Source organism: Mya arenaria, chromosome 14 (genome assembly GCF_026914265.1).
Source record: "Mya arenaria isolate MELC-2E11 chromosome 14, ASM2691426v1".
NCBI classification, from domain to species: Eukaryota; Metazoa; Mollusca; class Bivalvia; order Myida; family Myidae; genus Mya; species Mya arenaria.
In genome coordinates this window covers 31174192-31193698 of record NC_069135.1, presented here as the reverse complement: position 1 = coordinate 31193698, position 19507 = coordinate 31174192, and the positions used below count along the sequence as shown (strand labels likewise).

The 19507-nt window shown below is 37.8% G+C and overlaps 1 protein-coding gene, 1 long non-coding RNA gene and 1 pseudogene across 2 annotated transcripts; 2 read left to right on the top strand and 1 right to left on the bottom strand.

The window, feature by feature from the left end:
- Nucleotides 1-1088: 1088 nt before the first annotated feature.
- LOC128216005 (52 kDa repressor of the inhibitor of the protein kinase-like) lies at nt 1089-3164 on the top strand (annotated as a pseudogene).
- A 1295-nt stretch (nt 3165-4459) lies between these two features.
- On the top strand, nt 4460-7438 carry LOC128217026 (tripartite motif-containing protein 2-like). The gene has a single exon (XM_052923835.1). It carries the CDS (start codon nt 4674-4676, stop codon nt 6693-6695), a length of 2022 nt encoding a protein of 673 aa, XP_052779795.1. The 5' UTR covers nt 4460-4673; the 3' UTR covers nt 6696-7438.
- An 854-nt stretch (nt 7439-8292) lies between these two features.
- Nucleotides 8293-16773, bottom strand: LOC128217032 (uncharacterized). The gene is made up of 3 exons (XR_008258176.1): nt 16638-16773; nt 13419-13479; nt 8293-12116 (listed from the first exon to the last, which is right to left on the bottom strand). It is a non-coding gene; the product is annotated as an uncharacterized LOC128217032 (long non-coding RNA).
- Between the last annotated feature and the right edge of the window lie 2734 nt (nt 16774-19507).

The window sequence follows — 19507 nt, the reverse complement described above, 5'->3', positions numbered from 1 at the left end:
TGTTGCTTTTTCCCCTCAAGGTATATGTTTTAAATAATTGCACGACGCTGTACCTCGATGTACAACTATTTCATATTTGTTTGCGTCGGATTTGTATACTAAGCAACTAAAGTTAGGCACCGATATATCATTCATTTATTGCCTTCTGTATCGAGTATTGTATGTATTGTTATGAATATTTTTCCCATGCTAGGGGATTGTACACAGGTATTAGTTTTTTTAAAAAAAACATGCAGTACAGTATGGTATACGATTTTGTAAATAGCAGGCAATATTGTATGATTATTAACCGCAGAGTAGCAAATACGTTTGAAACGTCGTCATAACATGGTAAAGCAAAAGCTTTGAATACTGTCAAAATTATACGATAAACAATTATTTTGAGTTTATTTTTAAAATTTTCAAAACAAATAAGGTAAGTGCAAGTACATAATAATTTTATCTTATTTACAGATTCAGCGGAGGAAAACTTAGGAAGGCCCAAAGTGTCTGGTTCAGGACCCATTCATGGCTGAGGTATTCTATGAGCAAATTGCGTTTTTTTGCGCGCCGTGCTTCCTTTTCGGTGACCAGGTGGCCCGTAGTAAAGCTTTGACTAGAGAACCTTTTACAGACTGGTGTAATTTTTCAAAGATTGTAGAAAGACATAGCAAATCTCAATGTCATATTGACCAATTAATTGCTGCGGAGAACTACTTGGCCGTGTTGAAAGGGCAGAAAAAAGACATTGAGTGCACAATATCTCAATTTAACGCCATGGTTGAAAAGAATCGCCAGATTTTAGTGTCTATTGTTGAAACAATTATTCTTTGTGGTCAGCAAAACATTGCGCTAAGGGGTCATGATGAGTCATCAAGCAATTTCCAAGCGCCGTTGCATTTCCAGACAAAATATAATAAGCTTCTCAATGATCATTTGGTAAATGGTGACCCTAGAACCCGGTACACATCGCCCAAGATTCAGAATGATCTGATAGGTATTTGTGGCCAACTTATAAGTGGCGATATCGTTGCGAGGTGTAACGACGCTGGCGTATAAAATTTGGTTTCATGGCGGATGAGGCAACGGACGCTGCCACTATGGAGCAGATGGTCCTATGTGTGCGCTTTGTAGATTCAGAGAGTGACGAGATACACGAAGAGTTCCTCGGGTTTTCCAAATGCGAGTCTACCACTGGAGAGGCATTAGCTAATGCATTCATTGAAAACCTCACTAAATTAGGTATGCAAAACTATTGAAAGTATTTCATGGTTCTGTAACACATATGTAGTCGCACAAATGATCTTTAGATAATCGTCAGATTTAGATTAATTTAACAAGTGAAAATTCCATACAGAATAAAAATATACCCTTTTTGTTCTGTATGCAATTTTCATGTGTCGTACCCTTTTTCTCTTATGTAATGTCGTGTTAGGGTCTTTGATAAAAGATTAAAATAGCAGAAAAACGAATAAAACTTACCTACTGTTTAAAAAACGTTCTACAATGCTTATCATAACTCGTTTTAAGGTGTCAAAACGGATCAAATGCGTGGCCAGGGGTACGCCGGTGCCAGCAATATGTCGGGCATACATCGTGGAGTGCAGGCCAGGATTCGATCCCTCATACCAGAGGCGATATACACCCATTGCAAAGCGCATTGTTTGAACCTCGTCATCATCCATGCATCCAAAGAGGTTTATTCCAGAAACCTTATGAGTACGGTGCAACAGGTGGCATTCGCCTTTAATTATTCCGCAAAACGCTTACTTCAATTCCAAGAAACGCTTGCAGGAGATGATGTCAGCAGGGAAGGCATGGCGGAGCGAACGCGACTCTGATCACTTTGTGAGACTCGCTGGTCAGCACGTGCGGACGCTTTGCACACATTCCTTGTATCATACAGGTATAACACAATCTTGATTATACAGTCGAAAATGAAATCATTGCGTAAATATTGTTTTATTATGTGCATATCCAAACATCATACTGGTATGGACATAATGTTTTGTTTCCTGTAGGACCGTGGTAACGACACTCGACCGACTTGCCGATGAAGGGGATAGAAGGCTGCGGTACATAAATTGTCAGTTACGAATTTCGAATTTATTGTGACCCTGGTGGCGATTGAACATCTTCTGTCAGCCCTAGTTCCACTGTCTAACATGCTACAGGCGAAGGACTGTGACTTGCTTCATGCAGCTAACGACACACGGGGCGTTATGGTTCTTCTTCAGGTAAATTTTATTTACCATTTTTAATGATAAATGTTAAATATTCAGCACACACGTGTAAGCATGTACATAATAATTCATTATAATATCTGCAGCGCCTTACGAATCCTAATTCTTTCAGGCGGAGAGAAATGACGATGAAGTCTGGATCAGCCTGTTTCAGAAAGCGGTGGACATTGCTGGTGACGTTAACGTCATACCCGCCGCTCCCAGACGTTATGGTCGTCAACAAAATCGACCGAACGCCCCAGGCAATACGTCCGAATTTTGGAAGAGAAACATGTATTTGCCTTTCGTTGACCACTTGCTGGTAGAATTAGAAACACGCTTGATGCAGGGCCATGGTCGGTTCTGTGCCCCAAAGCTTCTTCCATTGAAGGTATCTTTTGACATACATATACATCCTTGGATTTGTTTGCTAAATCAGGTATATGATTTATTGTTAACTGAGTTATTTAATGAATAAAAAACCTATGTCGCAACATTTTTTTTTTTTTTTTGTAGATTCAGAATGACGGTCTTCCCCGGGAGAGTATCAATGACGTGTACCAAGCCTTCCACGCATGCCTAGATGTGGATGAAACCATTTTTGTCCGCGAGTGTGAGCGGTGGCGTATGTGGTGGACGGACGCGGCGTTGGCGGTTGACCGTCCAGCTGCCCCGGCGTCTCTAGCGGAATCAATTACGCTTGCAAGCAAAGCCCTTTACCCAAGCATTCGACACTGTCTCACCCTTTTAATGGTCATGCCGGTGTCTACGGCAACAGTCGAACGGTCGTTTTCGGTAATGAGAAGGGTCAAGACATACCTAAGAAGTACGATGGGTACTGAGCGCCTGTCAGGTCTTGGTCGCATGAATGTATACAAAGACAGAGAAATCAGTGCCGAACGCTTTGTCGACAAGTTTGCTAACCAGCAAAACAGACGCCTTGCCTTTGTGTTCAAGGTTTAAATCTTAATGTCGCTTGAGAAAGACACAATAGGGAAAATGTATGAGATCAATTATGTTTAATAATATGTACTGCGTATCAGAGAAACAATATATTAACATTTAATCAATCTGTTTTGATTTTTTTCTACCCAAATATGTCGTTAATATATCCCCTGGATAATCACGAAATGCCAGTAAATCGCTTCCTTCCACAAAAAAATTTCCGGTGGGGCATGCCCCCGGACCCCCCTAGTAGGGGAGTACACTTCAAAATGACTCAGTTACGCCCCTGAGCCGGGACAAAAAATGGTTAAAAAAACATGAGCGCATCCCTTTAAATTAAGAATTGTGTATCTTGAAACTTGCGTTTCTTGCATTTACTGCAGAATAAATAAATAAATAAATAAATAAATGAGTGAGTGAGTGAGTGAGTGAGTGAGTGAGTGAGTGAGTGAGTGAGTGTGAGTGTGAGTGTGAGTGTGAGTGAGTGAGTGAGTGAGTGAGTGAGTGAGTGAGTGAGTGAGTGAGTGAGTGAGGGAGGGAGGGAGTGAGTGAGTGAGTGAGGGAGCGAGTGAGTGAATAAAATCAAATCAATCATTTGATCGATCGATCGATCGATCGATCGACCGACCGACCGACCGACCGACCGACCGACGGACGGACGGACGGACGAACGAACGAACGAATAAATAAATATATGAATGAATGAATGAATGAATGAATGAATGAATGAATGAATGAATGAATAAATAAATAAATAAATAAATAAATAAATAAATAAATAAATAAATAAATAAATAAATAAATAAATAAATAAATAAATATCAAACATTCCAAGCGTGACATTAAGATAACACTTATACAATAAATTCTGGCAGAGACCCTAAATGTTTATTTATTTTGGAAAGAATCGACAAAAATTGACATCAATTTGAATTATTTCTATTAATTCTTTCGATTTAAAATCAACCCAAAAGATAAGATACTTTTGATCAATATGCTGTTCAAATATTCTACTGTTGACTTCCATGTATTTTTCGGTTGTCACATACGAGGTAAATAAATAAGCCAAAGTTTCGTACTCTACATCGTATATTTTACTTTAAATGTAAACGTTATCCGGTCTTTGAATGAGTGCAAATTGATTTAAATTTTACTAGTGTTAATTCTGTGCGAGATTTCCACTACAATTCAATATTTCGATTAAGCGTGACACTGAACTATACTTTAAACGCTTTCAATCTGATCCTCTAATATTACAAAACGTATTGTAGGCAGATCAGTTGATAATCGCCTATGGAATATTGTGGAACGATATTGCTGACAACGTGCTTATCAATTCTCTTTCACTCTCGAACAGCAACGAAAACGATATAAAACTCATTAAATATTAAAGCAATTATTGGATTGTTACTCAAATACAGTTGTATCGTGTAAAGATAAATCATTGACGAAGAGCTACGGATGTGTGAATGATGCTACAGAGTTTACGTTTTGCAAAGTAAATTAAGAAAAGAAGTGAAGAGAAAAATGCCTTCAAAGCTTGCGATGGTAACGTGTGTTCTGTGCAAGGAGACATACAAGAAACCGAAATATCTACCTTGTCTCCATACGTTCTGCGAGCGCTGCTTGGAAGGATATATAGTCAAGATAGCTGACATCTGTACGAAACTTAACAACAAGCTACCAGCATCAATATTTGACAACAAGCCTTACGTATGGACGGGAGACGGTTTTCCGTGTCCGGTTTGCCGCAAGCACGTGCAAATGAGGGTGGATCAGCTCAAGGGAAGTGTCCCACAACAGTGGGCGGCCATGTTTCCCATGAACCAACTGACATTGAGTATTCTGGGATACGACAACATCCCCACGGATGATAATGTATGCTCACCATGTCAGAAAATCGGCGAGCCAGAGCCAGCGGACCATTGGTGCTTAGAATGCGCTGAAGCACTGTGCAAGTCCTGTTCCGCTCATCATAGAGTGTTAAGAGCCACCGATACGCATGCTGTTGTTCAAATTGTTGAGCTAAAAAATCAGAAAGGTCCGATGCGTCATGAAGAGGTTTCTACTTGTCATCCTCATGGGGGTAAACTAATTAATTTGTATTGTGTGGACCATAACAAGGTTGCATGTGACGATTGTGCTAAAGAAGAGCATAGAGACTGTGAAAATCTCATCGACATAGAGAAAGTCGCGGGAGAAATCAAGAATTCGTCAGAAGCACATAAACTACTTGACAAATTAAAGGAATGCAACGAAGAAAGCGAGTGCATTATACTGGATAGGACAAGAACTATTGACAAATTGGAATCAACCAAAGACGTCTTTCAAAACAACATTCAGAAAGTAAGAAACGAAATCAATAAGGTCTTGGATGAGCTGGAGAAAATATTTAAAGAAGACTTTGAAACAACTCACAAGAAAGTTACACTTGATCTAGCGGACCAAATAGGCAGATGCCATTTTCTACAGAAAGCTGTAGACAGTTCCATGGGAGTTCTTAGAGCAGCAATTGAACATGGAACAGATAATGAACTGTTTGTTGTTGCTCACACGATGGAAAAGGAACTTCACAAGTATGAAGAAGTCATTGAAAAAGAGACAACTGATATATTTGATATCGACTATGAGTTTGAAGTCAACTATGAAATAGAGCATGTTCTGCTAGCACTTGACGAAATAGGTTCAGTGAAGATCAACAGAACACCAACTACTGTGTCACCCTTTGTTAAGAAACATGCTAAGATCATTGAACGTTTTGACGCTACTTCGGCAATGGACGAACGTTGTGCGGAAGTCACAGGTGGAACATTTCTTCCGGACGACAGAATCTTGCTTGTAGACAATGCTAATGAGAAGTTAAAGCTCTTTACACCAGATGGATACCTACTTTGTGAGCTGGAGATGAGCTCATCTCCATGGGACATTGCGTGCATCCCTGGTGGAATGGCAGCTGTTACACTACCAGAAGATAAGAAAATTCTCATGGTATCCGGGCTTAATGACTGCATTACACCGGTCGATCAATTCACAACCTCTGGCAAATGCTATGGCATTGCGTATTCCTATTATGAGAAAGATCTCGTCGTGGCATGTGACACTCCAGGTGATGGTATGGCAGTCGTGAAGGTGATAACTCTAAGTGGTGAAGAGGTTCGTAACATCTCTATTGGTGAGGACGGGAAAAGTCTTATTTCCAGACCAAGTTACGTTGCTACGAATCCGTTTAACGCTGATGTTTACGTCTCTGACGATTGCAACAACACGGTTATTGGAATAACAATGGGCGGAGACTTTCGGTTCAAGCATAGTGAGTCATATCTGCAACTTCCCGTTGGAATCGCTGCTGACAATCATGGATGCGTTTATGTCTGTGGGAATGGATCATGTGATATACATCAAATGTCATGTGACGGTCAAAGGATTCGCCTTCTCTGCGATGGATTGCCCCACCCACGAGCGATTGCATTCGATCCATACGGCGAACGTTTTCTTGTGACGAGCGATGGTTCCTACAAAAGCACTGTACAAGTTTACTCTTTGTTTTGAGCATCTCTGACAGGTGGTTGTGCCAAGTTCATATACTATTATCGCACATTGTGTTTTTCTATCTTAGCGTTCAACAATACAGTGTTATATATAGTTTTGTTTTGTATACTAGTAGATGAATTTAGGAAAAGGGTTACTGAATGTGTAAGCTGTAATATAGTATTGTGTTTGATATGGATATGATAACATGTTTGCTTCAAGTAAAATTAAAATAATAAGTAATACAATCTATTCATTTATAGGCTAGTATTGTATGGCTTTTTAAACAATATCTTTTTTTCATATGACGCAATTGATTATATCATATATGAATTGATTGTATAATGCATGAGTAGATTAAAAGACCGTTGAACTGGTCAAGAGGTGATTTGTTTGAACTCATGAATGACCGATTATAAAGATAAGCAATCGAGTTCATACTACATGTACCAATATTGGGGGCAATCTCATTAACGATGGCACAGTACGATCATTTCAAGATAATATTTCTGAGAAGTTATAATATATTTCTAGAAACTATGAGCTTTCATAGCCATTTTAGGCAAAGTTTATTTGATTTAGAAAGTCAAACTTCCTATTTCATTTGTGGCACTCGCTCAATTTTTATCTGAGCTTTTTGATCTTCGAATATTTTGTCGTGCACTCGTTGATAAGATGGCATCTAAAGTATATTAAATTACATTTTGATTGCTGAGTTTGCGTAGCATATGTCTATATAATGTATACAGAATTGTCAATAAAAGTTAAATCCGTGTATTTACTTTTTTTGTCAAATTCTTTTGATAACAAGCATCTCTCATATCATTCCCGTAAGAAAATAATTAGCTAAATATCATAATCACCCCATGTTTAAACATTTAAAGTATCTAAAAGTTCAAATTTGTAAATTAGAAAGTAAGAATTGAATCCCAGTGGTTAATTCTTGATCTACAGGTATACGACAGGTAAGAAGTATTGACCTAGTTCTGGCCCCGTGTTACATGCGTTCAATACGTTGTACTATTAAACGCCAACTTATTCCTTCACGGTCTTTAATTTCATGTATAAAATGGAGGTAAAAAACGAAACTATGTTTGATGTACTAACATTTAAGTTATTAAGCTCTTATCTTAAAGCGACTCGCTTATGTTTTCTGACCAACATTATTTTGTTTCACGGTAATGCATCTGAAAACACGAAATTATAATATCAAATGTTACTCATTGATACCTAAATTTCACAAACAATGCAATTAAAGTGTAAAAACCTGGTTGAAGTGGGGAGTGAACCCACGCCGGTACAGCCAAGACAAAATTAGAAGTCTGGCAACAAAACCGCTCGCCCTAATGGACTCTTACATGAGCTGAGGGATAATTTAAACTTAAGCCTTTAAGTCGAAAAGCGTTACTAAAGCTATTCAAAAACGTTGACTTCAAAGACAATATTTGAGCATATATCAACATTTGTTGAACGTTTCCAGTCGACAGGATCTTAGTTTTAACACTCCTGATAATTTGCCACACTTGATTTCGTCATATAAAAAGTGCATTTTACAAAACATGAGCGAGTCCCTTTAACATTTAGAGACGACACAGGTTGTCAAGTATATGCAAACAACTTGATTTTATGATTTATTACAAATATATAGGAAAATAATATATTGTTACGAGACACAAGCATTTAGAATGGGTTTTCGGATAAACTTAACAGTTAACTGATTATGATAACATAGCACACATTCAATCAATTATGATAATTGTAAGAAGAGTATAATCTCAAACGTGCATACAAAACACATGCGCACATTATAAAAGTATTCTTTCAAATATACAGAAGCATGTTACCATCAATCCATTCAAATTCATTTAAAATCAAAATCAATGTTTTTTGCGTATTAAAATGTATAATAAATCATGATCAATATGTTGAGAGAGCTGTGAGAGGAGGCTCTTTTAAAACACCGGCCAAATATTGTCAAAATACCAATTGGTGAACATTGCTGTAATACTATAAAATCTGTGATATAAGTTGTACATAAACTCCAACACATTAATCTAAGTAAATGCTGAGATGCATGTGACTACCCTAGTTCGATTATATGAATATTTCAATAAATTAATATTTTTGTAAAAATCATACCAAAAGAGGTAATAAAAATTGCAGGAAATGGACATAACCAGTCTCCGTATTAATGAAATAAATGTAATGGATTTGAATGATTATGATAAGTTTATTAAGAAACCCAGAAAATACTTTTTTCCAGTTAAAGGGCTTCCAATGATGGGCGCGGGTGAAACCTCTAAGCATTGTGTACATTTATTATTTATTCAAACATTTTTTTTTTATAATTCACAAGGTCCATTAATATAATAAAACACATTCCTCAGAATATATGAATAAACAAGTTAACCTATATAACAAGTAAAAGCTAACAATAAATAAATTGAACACAACAAATATGGAAGACGTGGTTCAGGTTGATAGACACATAAATGATGCTTGGAAAGCCCCAGGGATTTCATCGGCTTTCCCAGGTCATTTCACACTTAACCTCACTTTAGTCAATTCACCAACTATAGTTTCTAAGTTCTTAGTCCCATGATACATTAATTATTGTGTAGCCAATTAACTATCCTGTCTTAGCATGTTGGGATATGATCCTGTGATGTATTCTTTAAAGCAAAACAATGCTAACATATACTCTACTATGTGTTGCAAGGTGTATATATGGAGTGTGTTTCAACCTGAATAAAAACCAATCAAAAACATAACGAGATCACATTTATACATAAACAAAGATTCATAACGAGTTAGTTAGTGATGTGTTACTTACATAAAACTAAGCAAAAAGTGCCAACGCCTACCCGGTTTTCTCAAACAAGCACATATTTTGAAAGTCATTGCAATTGTTTAACGGCCAAGTTTTTGCAGCTCACTTACAACGACCATAACTCACGCCGACCGACCATAACTCACGCCGACCGACCATAACTCACGCCGACCGACCATAACTCACGCCGACGACACCATGGCTACGACCCTTGACTCTTTGGAAACACAGTCCAGCTAATTGATATGTTTAATGGTACAAAGTAAGTCATTCATTTTATTGCTATCAATTAACAAATTCTGGACAGATAATTGCTAAAAATAACACCAAATTGTTGGGTGTTAAAGAATATTTCTGAGATTTCAACCTACATTCAGATCTGTATGTAGTTTACCACAATGACAAAAATATTAACAGATTTGCAGAGGTTTGTCTGGTTCCTTGTTTACTGTAAACCAATGGTTAGGTGCAGTTAATCCAGACTAAAGTAAATGCATGCTATTTGGGCAGTTAATCCAGACTAAAGTAAATGCATGCTATTTGGGCAGTTAATCCAGACTAAAGTAAATGCATGCTATTTGGGCAGTTAATCCAGACTAAAGTAAATGCATGCTATTTGGGCAGTTAATCCAGACTAAAGTAAATGCATCTATTTCTTTTTTTGTACAATATTAAACAATTAGAGGTATCCTTTGTTTGAGCAAAACTGATACGAACATTCAACATTTACAAATGAAAATTGATCAATGATGTAAATAAAACAAATATGCATAACAAAGGCTTTGTATCATCAAGCATGCTAGTAAAATGTTAAGCAAGAAAATACCGTTCAGTATTGAGTTTAAGTACAATCCGTATTTCGCTTGGTAAAAAACATGTCTTTTTTCTTCAAGCAAGTGAAACTTAAAAGGCATCAAAAAGTTCGATAAATTAGTTCGAGATAGTAAAAATTACAAACATTACATTACCACACATTGGTGGTGTTTTACAGTTCAACATTTTATTTTAATGATACAAACTAGCGCAATTATTTTAGAAAGCTTATGCCAGAGTTTATACAAACATTTTCGTTGTACCATAATAATATACACTTGTGGATTAGACGGGGAATGCCTCTTAAAATGTTTATGTTTACTTGGACAAAAATGGCTTAATCTTTCCTAGGGACCTAAAGCCCCAACTTGAACTCATTAAAACCGTGGATTGTTCATATTCTTTGGAAAGCCGGCGAGCGTAATTTCAAAGATCGCCCCATCTAACGCCAAATCATAAATCCGTCTCTGGCCTGTATCTATAAAGACTGAGTCCACCAAAGTGAACATGTGTGCATACAAACAATTTCTCAATCAATACCAAAATCACTTGGTGTTTTTATCTACCACATTCAATTAATCAGTTACAGAAAATGCCAGAGACTAGAGATATTTCGGGACAAGGTAATTTTATCTCAAAGAAAAAGGAATGAATTTGCTGTTGCCAAGTTGTTTCAATCATATTTACTGTGATATGTTTAAATTCTGCAAAGAGAAAGAAAGGGCAGCTTCAATGTTTCGTAAAAAAAACCCAAAACATAAGTATAATTCAACTCCATGCATAATGATATAATTGTTCAGATCACATGTGACGTTATACTGTACCGTCTAAATAAGAAAATCACAGTGAATGGAATGTCTATATCACACATCATACCAGCATTGTCCAACATTTGCAAATCTCATTTTTTTTTCTAAATACCTCTTGCAATGATACATAATCTATTTTAAGCCAAAACAAAGCAACATTATGTAAAAACAAGAGCGCCGCGTAGCGAACACTCGTCCATTGTTTGTTGTTTATTGTCGAACAAGGCCAATAAGTCGACAATTATTAAAACAAGAGAGATGGGACTTACGATATATGCGCCTATATACATGTAGGCACATATAATGTACATTATTTCATTTGAATATCCGGAACGGTTTTAAAGTTATGGCAACATGCAAGGTCAAGGTTTTTGCACGTTTACAACAATGGCACCGACGCTATCAAAACCTAGGTTTTTTTCTTCAAAAAATGAGGGCTTAAAACTAAACATGTAAATGTAAGCAGTAACTTGAATATCAAACCGGAAGACCATTAAATTCTCATAACAAACTCAAATACATATCAAGACTGTTTACTTGTCTGTCTTCGTACTGGTATTTTAGACTTTACAGGGCTGTCATTATTGTTCATACTAGATCCAGAAGTAGATGGAACTCTTTTCCGAACTTTGCCATCTTGATCACTGACGTCATTATTAGCAGTGACGTCACTTGCAGGGCTTGCTCTAGGAATAGCACTTGTCGCTTTCTTCTTTTGTTGCCTTTGATCATTAGCTGATTCATCAGCTGCCTCTGTTTCGTTTTTTTCCTCTATATGCTGGTAATCCTCTCGATACGGGTGTCCTCGGTGAAAACACCACACATAAATAGTCCCGAACACAAGAATTGCTGACGTCAGACTCATAAGAAACAAGGCTATCATGTAGCTATGGTTTCTTACCGACAGTATCATGTGATCTTTGACATCTCGGAAAACCTCTTCAACGTCATGGAACGCCTCTTCAACTTCGTGGGTAAATTTGTTCATATCTGAAAAAAATAACGAAATATTCACTGTCGCGAAGATTTGACCAAACATTTGCCAACACGCACGTGTACATACATGATCCACACGTAAAAAAAACACTTGTTTATTAATATTCTGATACATCCCGTGAAAACTGTTGTATCAATTTGATACTGTTTCAGCTTGGCACTTCAAGTGGTTTGTCTTGAAGTAACAACGTCTCACTAAATAGTTTATCATTTAAATAAATAGTTATTAACTAATTAAACAGTAATAATTCCTCGATGCCCGGAGAGCTTATCATTTTTCTAGTAAAGGTCACCTTGATCTTGACCATTGACCTACTGGCCGAAATAGGGTTCATCTACTGGCCGTGACCAATGAGCATACCAAGTTTGAAGACTCTACTCCAAGTCGTATACAAGTTACCGATCTGAAACGAACGCGCCCATTTTTTTCTAGGAAAGGTCACCATCTCCTTGACCTTTGAGATATTGACCCAGAAATCAACATGGTCATGTACTGACCGTGACCAATGTACATAACAAGATTGAAAACTCGACGTGTCCAAATATTTTCAAGTTTCTGATCGGAAGCGAGTGTGACGCCGACGACATCGACGACAACACGGACGGGGCGCCACCGGGTAAAGTCATCCCTATGACCCAAAAATATTGAACTTTGATAAGAGCACGGGAACGTACTTTTTTATTCGACCAAGGGCCATTACTCGAACAGTTTAACAGCATAAAGCTGAATACTCGTATAATATTATATAGTCACTGATAACTTAGTTTCATGAGGGAATATCCTGACTTGTGTCATGGCCATGGTTAATTGTTCACGCCGCCTGAGAACACCATACCAAGGCTATACCACAAACACTTTTTGAACATTTCGAGAGAAGTTGTCACAATGTCACTTATACATTTATCATCAGATCCAGAAGATACGTGTTTAGAGAGAACACCGCAATAACATTGAAAAGTGATTTGCGGATAAAGGTGTAACATAAACATTACTTCCCGTGGAATACTACTGTGTGAGTAAGTGTGTAATTTCTATGATATAACATATTAAATAAGAAATCTAAAATAAGGCACGGATGAATACAATCCATTACAAAGTCTCCAGGCAGGGAATGAATATAAATAACCAATTACACAGATTAAACTTGCAACTTAAACTCAACATGATTGTATCCGCTGTTCGTAAAAATTATTGTGTATGCAAATTACTTAGCATTTTAAAACGTTTCATTTTACATCAACACACGTGAACACTGCTACTATACATGAAAACCAATCAAGTGAAGTATCACTTACTTTCGTCAAACGTCATCCTGTTTCTTTACGTTCTGGTTAGCGCTCGCCTCTAAACAAATCCCTGCAAAAAGAAGTTGAAACTGTATGCCTGAATAATAAGCATTATACTTGGTAGAGCTCCACGTTTGTCCTGATGCAATATGGATTTTTTTTTATCAATATTTATATACGCCAATCATAAATTAATAATATATATAATATATACGTCTGCCGCGTGATGTGATGCCTTAACACGAAAGAAGTATCTTCTCAAGTCAGTGTTAGGTTAAGTCTATAGTAATTTCGTTACAACTGTAGAACAATCCCGGAAACATTCATAACCTGTGGTTGTATTGATTCTGAGAAATTGATGAAGTCGGTAATTACCAGTAAACCACTTCGCATATATTTCCCGGGGAGATCCAAGTACAAACGACTTGATTATAACAGAACTCCTACGTAGACAAAATCCCAAGCATGTTGCGTTTAAACCTAAAATGTGCTTGATTTAAGTAAGCATGGTACTAGATGCTTAACACATATGGTGAATCTTGAATATTGAATCTATACGCATCTAAAACGTACCGATTGTTGAACTTTTATTGATACACAATCCATTTAGTCATCGGTGGTTTATTTGTTTTTGTTTTTTTCCATTTCCATAAACATTCCATTTTAACATACTGTGTTCTTTGAATCTTGCTGCGAAAATAAATCCCACATAATCTCTGATTTGTTTCCGAACGATTCGCTGTTTCTGAATGTTTGTCTAATCTTGAATGTAATTCTAACTGATTACCGCAAACCAATTAACATTCGCTGTTTTCCTTCTTTCTATAATTGTTGCATGGCCAAAGAACTATTCAAGTCGAGTTTTGGAACTCGTTACAAAGTATAAGGGATGTTGGCATTGCAATTATTCTTCCAAGAATCCGAGTTTATATAAAGCTTACGTTACTAATTGTGCACGCTTAGTTTAGTTTAAAACTTTGAATTAATTTAAGTCGCCGAGATTATAATACATTATATTAATCATTCCAGTTGGCACGATGCTACGCGGGAATGTGGTCGTGTGTTGTTGGTGACACCGGAGATTGGTGACCACCAACCAAACTAATTTACGTAGCAAAATCAAACAACTCAGCAACGACGCTTCAACGATTTTCTTCTTTGCGTTGCCCCACGTTTGCTTAAACATTAGCTGAACAAGCCGCGCAAATTGCAAGACTAAATTGCTCACGTCGAGAGAGTTAGCTTTTAATGGTTCGTTCGGTTATAGGAATAAACAGTGGTGGATTTTTTTTTAAGATATCATGACTTTCCTAGGTAATGACCGTTTTAATTATGTTATTCAATGAAGGATATTTTTGAAATCTCATTAAAAATATTACATTGAACAAAAACAGTCGCGAGAAAGTGTGAAACCGCCAAAATGTCACACCTTGTTGGAGCGATAGCCAATTGACCTTGTGTGAGCTTGTCTTTTTGAGTCGACGGCACGAACAGTTTGTGTGACACATCTTTCCATGCTGCTGTACATTTCTATAGTGTTTGATCTAAATTCGAATGCAATTGGGTAAGTTGCAGCTGAAACACGTTAGTAACGGACAAACACGCGGACACGCCATAGATATGCCTCTCTTCGGGTATAAACAAGCGTCGATCAAACTAACTACGTACAACTCATATACAGTTTTAAGCAGAGGCATGTGCATAACGATGGAATAATTAAGGCTCTCCTCAGCAATTTTCATTGAATCGTATATCTGTGACATCTTACCAAACCTTTCACCAAACAGAATGTTTTCCCGTACAAATGGGCTGGATTACGCCAAGACCTACGACACCAGATTTCCACTTCAGACATAACCAACTTTAAAAATACTCTTCGCCAGCTTCCCTCAGAAAACGACCAGCACAGCATATCCCTCGGAAAAAACTCAGCATAGAAAACAAAGTCATGGATCAGCAAGAATCTTGTCTTAAACGGATGGATCACTGTGTTGAAACACACTACATTGTATTAATATGGCAGAAGGCAAAGAAGATAACACAGGATATCGCCATATACAGGAAGATAAAAGCCAGGACACCAAACCTGAGAGAGCCTCCAACTAGTCTACAATGAAACTATCATTGGTTTTGATAACATACGTTATAACTTATAACAACAAGGCTGGTAAACAGAAACGCTTGTGGGTATGAATGAACTCCCTAGGAAAGGACAACAATGGAATAGCACTAATAAAAGAGAACAAAAATGTGCACGCGGACCTTACAGACAAGGTCAACATCCTCAATAGGATAGAAAAGCCAATGAACCAGACATGGCCATCACTCCAATCCTAGGCAATTAAGTCACAGACTTAGCCAATTGACCTGACATGGCTACCACACCAATCCCACGTAGTTTAGCTCCATTTAATACTGCGAAAGGTTTCTGAAAAAAGGTTGGAAAGCGACAAAGGTCCCAGATGATGTGAGCAAATGCCTCCGCAATGTCAAGAAGTGTGTCAGCTTCAAAGCGGCACACAGCTTGTATAATTATCATACCTGCAGAACACATACTAAACATCCCTGGTTAAGGTTAATTCATGTGTTGTTAACAACTGGCTTTTTGCTTAACATAATTAAGTGCTTTCAGGGCTGCATCATAATGCTGAGCGAACTGAGTCCCCACTGATGTTTTTTCTACCAATTTGATCCAGAACACATGAAACCATTCTCATTATCCTAATTTAAAGTCGTTTGGAAAAAAATGGAAGTAATATATTTATGATCCATCTTAATTTTAAGCATGGTCCATATATAGTGCCCCCCAAAATGGTATGTTATAAATTTTAAACAAACTGTCAGTATAATTATAAATCATGGCCCATTATGGTCACAAATATGGCCCGAAATGTCCCTAAATATCGCCCGTAATGTTCTCAAATATGGCCCGTTATGTCTGGTCCGTAATGTCCTGACAACTTTACCATCTATGGAAATTCTCCTTTTTTGAAGATTGACCTACATACACTTTTAATTTATTTCATTGAAAATGTTTCAGTTACAAAGGTATCCTAGAAAAAAAGATAAACATTCAAATAGAGAACATGTCGAATGTTAGGAAAATACAAGACCAGAAAACATCTGTCACTCTTTGTCCGAAATCTTCTATCCGAAATGTTTTATCTAATACAATCTAGTGTAACACTAAAATAAACAGGAAGGGCACCAATAAGTACAAATACCTACACTATTTAATTAACGACACAGATTCCACCGTCGGCTCCGCATGTATTATATGGTTAAAATTGTGACAGATTCACCAAAATAAACACAATGTTTACGAATTGGAACTTGCAACAACTCGTTGACAAACGGATTAGTCTCCCTTTACAAGTGTTTACCTCGGAAACACGTATAGGGAACTACGGTACAAACGATGTGGTTCCAAATGCATTTCGTTTGTTTATTTGAGTTTATCAAGGTCTGCCCGCGCCCATTGGCTGCATATATCCCATCAACCAATGGGAGTAAAACTCCCCCTTTGGCTTCAAAATTCTGTTTAAGTCACACATGGGGATGTGACGGGGTCAAGCCATAATGCAGCCATTATCACGAGGGCGCGAGCAGAACTTTATAAACTCAACAACATTGGCTGCATTATGGCTTGACGACGCCGTTTTTCCCCGCGAAAAATGACGTTATAGACGAATTTAAAATAATAAACGTAAAACAAGAGAAAGAAAATATATACATGTGCGTGAACGTTTTCACAAGACGCACTTGAGGTTGAAATTTCATAGCGGTAAACGAAGAATTGATGAAACTATCGGTTATTGTAGCTGGAACGCAAAAAATATGACAGACGTTCCAAAATTGACGTCAGTGGTATACTTTGAAGAGTCGTAGTTTCAAAACTGTTTTGAATATTGAAAAAGTAAAAACAGTTCCTAACTGGGCATATGCTCTTCTTAGCTACAATAATGAGCGATCAGGGATACTTTTTTATTATTTTGACATTTCATGTCACCAGTCTGCCATAGTCTAAAAATCGTCAAAAGACTGGTTGACGGCCATTTAGGTGGACTAATGCTCTTCTATTCGTATACCAATTTTCAGACAGTAACTCGAAAATTCGTTCATAGTCGCGTTCCACCTAAAATGCCATACTGGGTGACATGAGATAGAAGTGACAGCAATACGTACGCAGTCAAATCCAGACATTGGAAGACTTGAAGAAACAGAGTGAGATCATGACAAGAGATACCCTAGCTCTTTGCGAAGAGACCGCTTGCTTCTGAAATGTGCTCGGTGTAAAGCACCGATACACGGGATTCAACTTTCCTGGGTTGAACCAGTACTGAGTACACCACTATTCCAATACTACCCTTAAGATGCCGAGCGCCAGGCAAGGGAGCTACTTGTACCAACTTTTAACGTCTTTCGGTATGACGCGGCCCGGGATCGAACCCACGACCTCCCGCTCCGTAGGCGCATTTCTTTTGGATTTCTTCTTTATATACCTCATCATTAGTGCACCTGGCCGTCAACGAGTCTTTTGACGATTTTTCACTATGGCAGACTCGACCTGACCGCTCATTAGTGTAACTAACGTCAACATGACCTTTTATTTTCTGTATATTCTTTAATATGTTTACAGACCTTTAGCTCAATTATCCATAGGACTTTGCTGTGAGTATAGTATCGATAATGATAATCAAGGTTCGGATAATCAAGGGTGTCGGGTCAACTCGGCCTAATAACCTTTTCTGCCTTGTCCAATTCCTGCCCATGCAGCTACATTGTAGTCTTTTTCGCTTTTGAAATGGCCTGATTGTATGGTGTACTTAAGCTAGAGTCATAACTGCGAAACATTTTCACGACATAACCTGTGACCTCCCATGATATGTTCAACATTTTGAAAGAGGTGAACGAAAATTTAAAGAAGTAAGATCAATGGTAAAAGGGTTCTTAAATTGCCTCGCTGACAAACAAGTCTGTACTCTAACGGCAGTTTATGAGTTACTTCTACATGTGTGAGATTTCAGTCAAATTTCACAATAATGCAACCTCAGTTGTATGTACAATGATTATATCTGCGTCCGATCTTTTTGATTGGCTATGATACAAGGGTCTTATGACGTAACGCTTACTATGTGACGTCTAGTAACGTCATTGTCATAGAAGCACATATTCGCCATAGCTTAATTGTAGCTATACAGCTTTAAAAGCATTTATCCTGTGTTATTTTGAAATATGAGCATCACTAACTCCTTGTATTACACCGGGAGGCTGCGAAACGCCGACGATTTCGAAGAGTTTGCATCAAGAATTAAGCAAGAATTCAAACTGCAAGAACTGATACAGAAAGAAGAGATGGTACGAAGAACGCTCCGGGAGCAGACAAAGAATAAAGTCTACGAGGAGTTGGTGGTAGACGAATTTGCATGGAAAAAGCATCCACAGCTAATTCGGAAGAAAGGTTTGTTTAATTATCAATTTATTTATAATAAAAAAACCACCACCCGGATTGTCTTCATTTACTATTTTGCTTAACACGCGCTTTTTAATTTCAGTGCAGTATGTAATACATGTAAGGTTTATCAAGTAACCATATAATGTTAATCGCTTCAGACCAAGAGATCCCGCAACATCCCGACAGTTGGAAGAGCGAGGCAGTGAGCCGTGTCCGCCCAAAGTCCGAGGTGGTTTGTCAGTCCATTCAGCCGCTCCTTCCGAAATTTACGCCGCCAAAGCCGTCAGGAATCGATCTGCGCTCACTTCTCCACATTGGTGCACCGACAGAAAAGTTCGACATCGCAAACCTTAAGGACGCTGAGAGCGTTCAACTCTTTGAGGTGCCAGATTTTCAAAGTTCTCGTGTCGAGTTTTGGATAGAGCCGATTATGAAAACGAGCAAATGAGTTGCACGTTGCAGCCAAGTCACCTACCGGTATCCATGAACGTATAGGGTTGGAATCTGCTAGCACAAACATTGGTGGAGTTCAGCAAGACGGGTGGAAAGCCCCAGCAAAAGAAAATAAGAAGTCATCTGGACCTGAAGAAATTATGTATGCATTGGAAAACAAAGATTTCACATCTACAGGCTCAGACGAAAA

Bases quoted from the DNA above. Each gene is read 5' to 3' on its own strand.
- LOC128217026 (XM_052923835.1), top strand. From the start codon at position 4,674: ATGCCTTCAAAGCTTGCGATGGTAACGTGTGTTCTGTGCAAGGAGACA.